Here is a 10916-nt window from a genome sequence, read left to right on the forward strand (position 1 = left end):
CCAGAAGATCAACATACTTTTTATAACAGATTCTCTCAAGTTGTTGCACAGAAGTATTTCTGGGATCCTTGTCCAACTTACACTGGACAGAGAGGAGCTCTGACCTAGAAGTGTGGACTCTGGTAACAATATCACTAAAGTCTTTCTTATTCAGAGCCTTTAGAGCAGGTTTCAGATTTTTCAACTTCTGACACACTCTAAACATAGGGACACCTTGAATGTATTGGTTCCAAATTGTAGAAACCACAGAGGAGAAATCCTCATGGTCAGCCCAGAAGTCAAAATATTTAAAAGGTTTCTTAAAAGAAGTCACCTTATCAGAGATATTAACAACAACAGGAGAGTGATCAGAAATGCCAGATGGCAGAAAGGTAGCAAATGAGGCAGGGAATGCATCAAGCCAAGTCTCATTTACTAACACTCTGTCAATCTTGGAGGCAATATAATCCCCACTAGTTCTCTTGTTAGCCCAAGTGAATTGACAACCTCCATAGGAGAGATCAACCAGCTCGGCTTGCAAAATACGGGAATTAAACTCCTCTTTATCCTTCGACCAAACAGTAGAACCCCCAGATTTTTCATAAGGAAATCTAGTGGCATTAAAGTCTCCTAAGAAAACGAGAGGAGTATTGGACTGAGCTTGGGAGACTGCGACCATGTACTCAAAAAAATCTTTCCTAACATCATGTTTATTCTCAGCATAAACAAAACAGACTCTGAACGTATAATCCGTAATAAGATCATGCACTTCACAAAAAATATACTGATCAGAGTCATGTAACTTTTGAACTTTACAAAAAGCTGAGTCCCAGCAGACACATATCCGCCCAGTTTTAAGAGGTTGTGAGTTTGTCAAAAAAGGCCAGTTGTTTACACCAGATGAAAAAATCTGCTGTTCATTCAAAGCTTTTATTTTAGTTTCCAAAATGCCCAAAATTTTAATGTCTTCATGCAGCAAGAATTTTCTAACTTCTTTATGTCTGTGAGGATTATTGAATCCTCTAACATTCCATGATGCAATTTTTAAGGACATTGGACTAACAAAAATTCAAAAAAAAACCCACAAACCAGATAAAATTGGAATTACCTGCGTTTCTTCCTCTGGCTTTTGTTGCTCTTGCCAGAGGATTTACCTTTTGCACTTGAGCTTGCTTGGGCTTGTTTGTTAGTATGAAATTTGCCAGGAGTAGATTCCACAAGATTTTCCACTTTAGCCAACAATTCGGTATCATGAGGGAGAACTAGGCTTGTAATTTCTACCAGTTTCTTCTGAAGGGTCATCAAATCCTCCATATTATCATCCTTTGACTCATCATCTGTTGGGTCCAGCACCTCTCTGTGAGTTTGATCAGCTGCTTCCTCTGTAGTCTCCACCTGAGCTTGCATTACTGGGTGACTCTGCTCTTTCTCAGATTGATGCACGCCATCCTCATTAGGCTCCGCAGTGTTTACTGTCTCAGTAGTAGTCTCTGGAACACCCACTTTTCTCTTTCCCTTAGCCATAACAGTTTCCCACCCAGGATCAGGATGGTTTTGTACTTCCTTTTGGATGTTGAGAAGAGCCGCAACCTGAGTTTTCACACATCTGGCTGTATCATGCCCAAAAGCTATGCAATGTTCACATTTTGGGGGTAAACCTTGGTATTCGACTTTGACTATGACTTCTGTTCCTTCACAGTCCACCTTAAACATAGCAGGTAAGGTAGATGCTGCTTCTACCTCAACACAGACCCTAGCAAAGGACACTCTACTCCCCTGTTCCGTCACTATCCCAGTATTCGAATGGGACATTAAAGAACTTAGCCCACACAGGGACCTTGGTAGCTTTGTCCTTAGACAATTTCATCATGCGGGTCCATTTTTTCAAGAACAAGTTGAAACCTCCAATATACCAAGGTCCTCCCTCAAGGACTGAGGTACAACATTCTGGGTTATCAAAAATGAAAAAGCTAAACCCTTCCCCATTAGCTAAAACCTCTTTCAACCCTTTATTTTTCCATAGACCAAAGGCACTATTTCTCAAGTAATTGTATGACACCCCTTTATCAAGAAAATACCCAACCAGACACGAATCCCATTTTTCTAAAGGGTTAGGACGGGTGGGTAGGGTCACACTGACATAGCCCTCACTCCGATTAGGAGGCACATACCTGAGAGGAACACTAGATCGAGTAGATGAGGCAGCTACATCTGCCCAGGTTCGAGTATAAGGACCTCTTCCACCCCCTTGACCTCTACCTCCTCTGCTTCCTCTGAAATTAGGGTTCCCCCCCCCTGTGAGGATACACCTCCTCACGGCCATCTTCCTCATTTGGAAGAGGAGGGTCTTCTGTCACTTGTATAACTTCTACAGGGCCCAGATTTACATCTGACTCCTGTCCTTTGGGTAGATCGGACTTGGATTCGCCATAGCCCTTTGCTTCCTGTCTATTGCGAGCAACCAATATGCTGTCTTGGAGATTTTGGAACATCGGGTTATCGTCTTCAGTACGATCCGACCATCGAGACGTCGTTAGAGATCCATCTGGGTTACTAGGTGTCAAGATTGACGAAGAAGGATCTTTCAGCCTTGCCAATCGATCAGCAACTCTCTGAAAATCTGCAGCCATCAACGGAGTTCTTCGATCTGTTAGGTTTAGGGTTTTCCTCTCACCCTCAGCATCATCTATCTTCTCTGAAATCATTAACGCACTTGCTCTTGTCTCAATATTTGGATCCATGACTGTATCACTCAAGATTTCAAATCTGTTCCTCACAAACCCTAGGTTATCACTCAGACTATTCACCGTTGAACCCCCCTCTACTGAATCGCTATCAGGTGCATTCGACCGATTCTCAGAAAAAGCATTAATTGATTGTTGAGCGGGAGGTTAGCTACCGGTTTTCTGGTCGCTTCTTGTCTTCATGTGACCCATCCTAATTGATTGTATTGCCACGCCTGACATGGAGTGAAAGGGACACTACCGTGGGGTTTGAGGCTTGTGATCTACTACGGAAGGGACTGGGGGATGTGATGATTGCTCTCATGTTGTGTTGGCTATGTATTGGTTTGTTGCAGCGGGGCTATTGTTTTTCAGTCCTTCAATTCTGCTGTCTACTATATTTGGCTTCTTCATTATTTGGTTGATGACCTGTACATGTTCATGTGATTCAGCTTAGAGCAGTTCTCTGACCTCTTCTGGTGTGGAGTGAGGGAGACACTGCCATGGGGAATTGAGGTGTGGAACTTGCCATTGCTGGAACTGGGAGATGTGTGGTGAGTTAATTGGATTTTGATTGGCTCCTTTGTGTGGACAACATTTTGCATGGGCTATGTTTCTTTGTTGTTGATAAATCCAAGTGGTTGAGTGGTTTTTTGTTTGGAAATTGGTGGGCCTGTATGCATTCTGCTGTCTACTTTACTTGGCTTTTCTGTTATTTGGTTGATGATCCGTACATATTCATGTGATTCGGCTTAGTGCAGTTCTCTGACCTCTTCTGGTGTGGAGTGAGGGGGACACTGCCATGGGGAATTGAGGTGTGGAATTTGTCATTGCTGGACCTGGGAGATGTGTGGTGAGTTAATTGGATTTTGATTGGCTCTTTTGTGTGGACAACACTTTTTGCATGGGCTATGCTTCTTGGTTTGTTGTTAAACCCAAGTGGGTGAGTGGTTTTTTGTTTGGAAATTGGGGGGCCTTTATGCATTCTGCTGTCTACTATACTTGGCTTTTCCGCTATTTGGTTGATGATCTGTACATATTCATGTGACTCGGCTTAGTGCAGTTCTCTGACCTCTTCTGGTGTGGAGTGAGGGGGACACTGCCATGGGGAATTGAGGTGTGGAATTTGCTATGGCTGGAACTGGGAGATTGGTGGTGAGTTAATTGGATGCTGATTGGCTTTTTTGTGTGGACAACTGTTTTGCATGGGCTATGCTTCTCTTTTGGTCTTGTTGGGTGTTTAATTAGTTACATTGTATTATGTGTTTTGTCTGTTTTGTTCTCGAGTCTGTGGTGTGTTTTGTTTATTTGCCCATATATCCATCCCAAGCTCCCATATATTATCTTTGATGGTAGGGGTTACTTGGGGACAAATAGGATATATGGGCAAAGTGGGGTTATGTTCTTCTTTTCTTTTCTGTTGTTCTCTCGCTTTTGCGAGTGTGGTAATATGTTGTCGTATGTCCTGTGGTAGTTTGAGGTGTTTTTTGTTCTTCATTATTGGTTGTAGGGCGTCCCTGGGGTATGCCCCTTGTAAACTTGTACATTTTACTGTCTTTATTTTATGACTTACTTACCCAAAAAAAAAAAAAAAAAAAAAAAAAAAAAAAAAAAAAAAAATTCATTCCTAGAACAAAAGAGAGAAGGTTGGAGAAGGACGGACAGAGTGAGAGAAAAACTTCCATCGGCAGTGGTAGGATAGAAATTTGGAGAAAAGAAAGGGAAATAAGAGGGAAATTCAAGTGTATTCAAACTCATCCTCTTGGACTTGCGAATTTTGAACACTTCAGTGATTTAGAAAACATGAGATGAGTTAAACAATATGGTTAAGCTACAATTACTCAGTAAATTCTCTTTGTTGGAGGCTAAGCTAGATTAGTTTCAGTTAAACATGGCCCCTTAAGCTAACGAAACTTAATAGTTGCCACAGGTAATTAGTTAGTTCATAGAAGAAAAGTGAGATGGATGGAGAAGTACAGAGGGAGTTAGGGCAAAACTTTCTTCTTGAGAGCTAGAAGTGAAAGTTGGAGAAAAGAAAGGGAAATGGGATGAAAATTAAAGCGACTTCAAATTCATCCTTCTGGACTTGAGAATTCAATGCTTAAGTGGTTGACGAAACCTTAAATGAGGTGCTTAAGTTAAACTAATATCGTTAGTCTACAGTTACTCAATATAATCTCTTTCTTGGAAGCTAAGCAAGATTAGTTTGAGTCATGCTTGGCCACTTAAGCTACTGAAACTATTAATTGCCTTAGCTAATTAGTTCGTCGAACAAAAGAGAGAAAGGATGGAAAAGGACGGAGAGAGTTAGAGAGAAGCATTTCTACATGTGAACTAGAAGAGAATGTTAGAGAAAAGAAAGGGAAATAGGATGATGAAAATTAAAGGGAATTCAAATTCATCCATTTGGAAAACATTAAATGAGGTGCTTAAGTTGAACAAATATCATTAAGCTACAATTACTCAGTAGAATCTCTTTCTTGGAGGCTAAGCAAGATTAGTTTGAGTTAAACTTTGACGCGTAAGCCAATGAAACTTGGACACCTAACCTAGTTTGTTCGGAGAGCAAACTGGAGATGGATGGAGAAGCACGGAGGGAGTTTTAGAGAAGCATTCTCCTTGAGAGTTAGAAAAGAAAGTTAGAGAAAACAAAGGGCAGTGGGATGAAAATTAAAGGGAATTCAAATTCGTCCTCTTGGACTTGAGAATTGAACACTTAGGTGATTTAGAAAACATTAAACGAGTTGCTTAAGTTAATGTAATATTGTCAAGCTACAATTAGACAGCAAATTCTCTTTCTTTGAGGCTAAGCAAGATTAGTTTGAGTTAAACTTTGCCACTTAAGCGAATAAAACTAATAGCTGCCTAAGCTAATTCGTTCCTAGAACAAAAGAGAGAAGGTTGGAGAAGGACGGACAGAGTGAGAGAAAAACTTCCATCGGCAGTGGTAGGATAGAAATTTGGAGAAAAGAAAGGGAAATAAGAGGGAAATTAAAGTGTATTCAAACTCATCCTCTTGGACTTGCGAATTTTGAAAAATTTAGTGATTTAGAAAACATGAGTTGAGTTAAACAACATGGTAAAGCTACAATTACTCAGTAAATTCTCTTTCTTGGAGGCTAAGCTAGATTAGTTTCTGTTTAACATGGCCTCTTAAGCTAACGAAACTTAATAGTTGCCAAAGGTAATTAGTTAGTTCATAGAAGAAAAGAGAGATGGATGGAGAAGTACGGAGGGAGTTAGGGCAAAACTTTCTTCTTGAGAGCTAGAAGTGAAAGTTGGAGAAAAGAAAGGGAAATGGGATGAAAATTAAAGCGACTTCAAATTCATCCTTCTGGACTTGAGAATTCAATGCTTAAGTGATTGACGAAACCTTAAATGAGGTGCTTAAGTTAAACTAATATCGTTAGTCTACAGTTACTCAATATAATCTCTTTCTTGGAAGCTAAGCAAGATTAGTTTGAGTCATGCTTGGCCACTTAAGCTACTGAAACTATTAATTGCCTTAGCTAATTAGTTCGTCGTACAAAAGAGAGAAAGGATGGAAAAGGACGGAGAGAGTTAGAGAGAAGCATTTCTACATGTGAACTAGAAGAGAATGTTAGAGAAAAGAAAGGGAAATAGGATGATGAAAATTAAAGGGAATTCAAATTCATCCATTTGGAAAACATTAAATGAGGTGCTTAAGTTGAACAAATATCATTAAGCTACAATTACTCAGTAGAATCTCTTTCTTGGAGGCTAAGCAAGATTAGTTTGAGTTAAACTTTGACGCGTAAGCCAATGAAACTTGGACACCTAACCTAGTTTGTTCGGAGAGCAAACTGGAGATGGATGGAGAAGCACGGAGGGAGTTTTAGAGAAGCATTCTCCCTGAGAGTTAGAAAAGAAAGTTAGAGAAAAGAAAGGGCAGTGGGATGAAAATTAAAGGGAATTCAAATTCGTCCTCTTCGACTTGAGAATTGAACACTTAGGTGATTTAGAAAACATTAAACGAGTTGCTTAAGTTAATGTAATATCGTCAAGCTACAATTACACAGCAAATTCTCTTTCTTGGAGGCTAAGCAAGATTAGTTTGAGTTAAACTTTGCCACTTAAGCTAATAAAACTAATAGCTGCCTAAGCTAATTCGTTCCTAGAACAAAAGAGAGAAGGTTGGAGAAGGACGGACAGAGTGAGAGAAAAACTTCCATCGGCAGTGGTAGGATAGAAATTTGGAGAAAAGAAAGGGAAATAAGAGGGAGTGTATTCAAACTCATCCTCTTGGACTTGCGAATTTTGAACACTTAAGTGATTTAGAAAACATGAGATGAGTTAAACAATATGGTTAAGCTACAATTACTCAGTAAATTCTTTTTCTTGGAGGCTAAGCTAGATTAGTTTCTGTTAAACATGGCCTCTTAAGCTAACGAAACTTAATAGTTGCCAAAGGTAATTAGTTAGTTCATAGAAGAAAAGAGAGATGGATGGAGAAGTACGGAGGGAGTTAGGGCAAAACTTTCTTCTTGAGAGCTAGAAGTGAAAGTTGGAGAAAAGAAAGGGAAATAGGATGAAAATTAAAGCGACTTCAAATTCATCCTTCCGGACTTGAGAATTGAACACTTAAGTGATTGACGAAACCTTAAATGAGGTGCTTAAGTTAAACTAATATCGTTAGTCTACAGTTACTCAATATAATCTCTTTCTTGGAAGCTAAGCAAGATTAGTTTGAGTCATGCTTGGCCACTTCAGCTACTGAAACTATTAATTGCCTTAGCTAATTAGTTCGTTAGCTCTCATTCCTAAAGTCCCTAACCCCACGAAGGTTGGGGACTATAGGCCTATCTCCTGTTGCAACACAATCTATAAGTGCATAGCCAAGATCATTGCCAATAGAGTTAAGATTGTTCTTCCGGATCTTGTAGATCCTGTGCAATCAGCTTTTGTCCAGGGTAGACGGATCTCGGATAACATCTTCTTGTCCCAGGAGATAATGAGGGGTTATCATAGAAATTCTAAAAGTCCCAAGTGTGCTATGAAAGTGGATATTATGAAAGCCTATGATAATGTTAGGTGGGAGTTCATTCTTGACATCTTGTCAGCTATGAACTTTCCCCCTTGTATGATTATGTGGATCAAGGCTTGTATGACGAGTCCTTCTTTCTCGATCTGCATTAATGGGAGTCTCCATGGGTATTTCAAAGGGGCTAGGGGGCTTAGACAAGGTGATCCAATGTCACCCTACTTGTTTGTTTTGGCTATGGAAATCTTAGCTAGAATTTTGGCTGAAAAAGCTTGTGATCCCCTCTTCAAGTTCCATTGGAGGTGTGATAAGACCAAAATCGTCAATCTTTGCTTTGCTGATGATCTTATGATCTTCAGTAAAGGTGATACTGCCACTGTCAACCTTATCATGCAAGGCCTTGAGGAGTTTAGACAATTATCTGGTCTCACCCCTAGTCCTAGTAAGAGTAATATATTCTTCTCGGGGTGTAATAGGGAGCTTAAAAATGACATTCTTCGCATCTCTAAGTTTACTGAAGGCACTCTTCCGGTGAAATACTTGGGTGTGCCCTTGATCACTACGAAGCTTAAGGCTACTGATTGTAAGATCCTGGTTGAGAGAATCATCAAGAGGATTAAGAGCTGGACCAATAGACTTCTTTCCTATGCGGGTAGAGCTCAACTTATCCAGACTATCCTTTTCTCCATGCAAGTCTATTGGTCCTCTCTTTTTATCCTCCCTAAGAAGGTGATTAGAGAGATTGATAGCATTTTGAGAGCTTTTCTTTGGTCGGGTGTTGATTTGAAGATGCATAGTGCTAAAATTGCCTGGAATAATGTCTGTAAGCCTAAAGGTGAAGGGGGCTTAGGGTTCAAGGAGATGGGGGTCTGGAATAGGGCGGCTATCACCAAGCATGTTTGGTTCTTGTTTTCTGGAGGGGAAGGATCTATGTGGTGCCAATGGGTTAAGTCTTACTTACTTAAGGGTAAGAGCTTTTGGCATGTTAAGATGCCTAGTGACCCCTCATGGGTCTGGAGGAAAATTCTGTCTATTAGGAAAAATATCTTCCCTCTTATCAAGTTTAAAATTGGTAATGGGGAGAAGGTATTTCTGTGGTTTGACAATTGGCATCCTTTGGGTTCCTTATGGGACAGATTTGGGCATAGGATTATGTACGACACGGGTCTTTCTTTCGAGTCTAAAGTTAGTGCTGTCATATCTAATAATGATTGGAGATGGCCTATTGACAACTCTTGGGAGATCAAGGAGTGGATCTCTTCCACTCCTCTTGAGCTTAAACCAAATAATGATATCCAGGATTGTCCTGTCTGGAACCTGACTGTGGATGGGAATTTTACCATACAATCCGCGTGGAATTGTTGGAGGGATAAGGGTACTAAAGTGCCTTGGACTAATCTTGTTTGGGGGCATCCGTCCATTCCTAGGGTCAGCTTTGTAGTCTGGATGGCCATTCACGAGAGATTAAACACGGGGGATAGGTTGCTTCTATTCGGCCTTGTCCCTAATTCTAACTGCCCCCTCTGTCAAGGTCTTGAGGAGAATCACTCCCATCTGTTCTTCAGGTGTGTGTATTCTTCTAGGATCTGGGGTGCCATTCAGGTTAAGTGTAACATTAGCTGGCCCCAATTAACCTGGCTGGAGTACGTGGTCTATGCTACGAAGTCCACCAGAGGCAAAGCCCTGAAGTCTTCTCTTACTAAACTATCCTTCCTTTGCACTGTCTATCAGATCTGGATTGAAAGGAATAGAAGGATTTTTAGCAAGGAGTTTAAACCTGAAAAAACTGTGACTAACCTTATTGTCCAAATGGTTAGAGGTAGGATGCTTTCTATGTATAATCTGGCTAACTCTGCAGGTGATGATTGGTATCTATCTCAATGGAATCTACCTGCAACAATTATGAAGCAGCCCCAGGACAACAATGCTGGGAGTGTACTGAGCGGGGACAATTTACCTATATTGAGGGTTGAGTGAGGGGAGCATATATTGAGGGATTTCTAACTGGTTACTCTTTTGCAGATTTATGTCATGGATGCTTGTCCCAATTTGATGATGTCTTCATACTCTCTAATATGTTCGGCTAAAGTCATATGTGGGCCGAGTGGAGTGAGCCAAAATAATGTCAATTTATCTTGTGGGTTGAGAGATGTGAGGCTACTCACCATCATATTTCTAACTGTTATTCTGTATACTAACTCTTATGTGCAGGTTGAGGAAGCACCCTTATACAGCAAATCAGTTGAGATAATTAGTGAGTTTGAGAGATGTGGGCCTAGTGAAGAGAGGAGATAATTCTGTGTGGAGTGTTGTTATTAGATGTGGGCCGAGTGATGGGAGGTCTCATATTCCCAGATTTATTTTCCTCCTTCTCTATGATGTCTCATGTATTATTGGCACTTACTATCTAGTTCACTTTGGGCAGGTGAAACATAAAACTGTCTGGTGGGTTTATTACTGGCAGTCTCCTTTGTACTGTTATTGGGACTGTTATTGGACTCCGGCTGCAAGTTGGATGATGTTGGGGAAGGCTCATGGATGTTGGCAACAAGATGTGCCTGCTATCGAATTTAGTGTTGACTGGTGGTGTGGAGGTGGCTGCAACCTGCGCCCCTCGGGGAAGCTTTATGCTGTGTGGAGATGCTTTTCGGTGATGGCAGCACGGTGCGCCTTACCTTGGCACTTCAGTGGGTTCATAAGCTGTTTTAAATTCTGCTTGTATATATATCTGAATGGTGGGACTTTTATTATTGTGTATTGTAACGTTGTCCCTTTTTTTGGGTTCTTAGTTTTCTAGATCTGGATGTGTTTAAGCCTAAGATAAGGGCTGTTTTTTTTTTTTTGGTATTCACGGTGATCTTGGTTTTATCTTAGTTCGGATGCTTCTTTGTAACAGTGTAGATCTTGTGCAAGCTCCCTATCTGTTTGTGGGATATGGTTCTTGAACAAGTCTTTTGTGCTTAGTTGCTCTGGCTGTTTAGAGTTCTTTGTTTTTTTGTGGTTGGCTTGCCTCTCTGGTGCCAGTTGTTTGTTTGGTTGTTGTCGTTGTAGTTTGGGGTAGGGCCTGGGGTATGCCCCTTGTAATCGTGTAAATTTTCTTGTTTTATTTATTTCTTACTTACCCAAAAAAAATTAGTTCGTCGAACAAAAGAGAGAAAGGATGGAAAAGGACGGAGAGAGTTAGAGAGAAGCATTTCTACATGTGAACTAGA

The 10916-nt window shown here is 40.6% G+C and overlaps 1 protein-coding gene across 1 annotated transcript; it reads left to right on the forward strand.

The window, feature by feature from the left end:
• The first annotated feature begins 3039 nt into the window (after nt 1–3039).
• On the forward strand, nt 3040–10278 carry LOC145791482 (uncharacterized). Its single transcript, XM_082871835.1, has 6 exons — nt 3040–3047; nt 3155–3256; nt 7467–9639; nt 9727–9813; nt 9916–9973; nt 10169–10278. The coding sequence occupies exons 1-6, from the start codon at nt 3040–3042 to the stop codon at nt 10276–10278; spliced, it is 2538 nt and encodes an 845-aa protein (XP_082727961.1).
• The last annotated feature ends 638 nt before the right edge of the window (nt 10279–10916 follow it).

Source organism: Camellia sinensis, chromosome 5 (assembly GCF_055761805.1).
Source record: "Camellia sinensis isolate YWXY chromosome 5, ASM5576180v1, whole genome shotgun sequence".
NCBI classification, from domain to species: Eukaryota; Viridiplantae; Streptophyta; class Magnoliopsida; order Ericales; family Theaceae; genus Camellia; species Camellia sinensis.

Excerpts from the sequence above, each read along its gene's own strand:
- LOC145791482 (XM_082871835.1), top strand. Across the intron at positions 9,640-9,726 it reads AGGACAACAATGCTGGGAGT|ATTTATGTCATGGATGCTTG; the intron begins GTACTGAGCGGG and ends ACTCTTTTGCAG. Across the intron at positions 9,814-9,915 it reads TCATATGTGGGCCGAGTGGA|GTTGAGGAAGCACCCTTATA; the intron begins GTGAGCCAAAAT and ends TCTTATGTGCAG.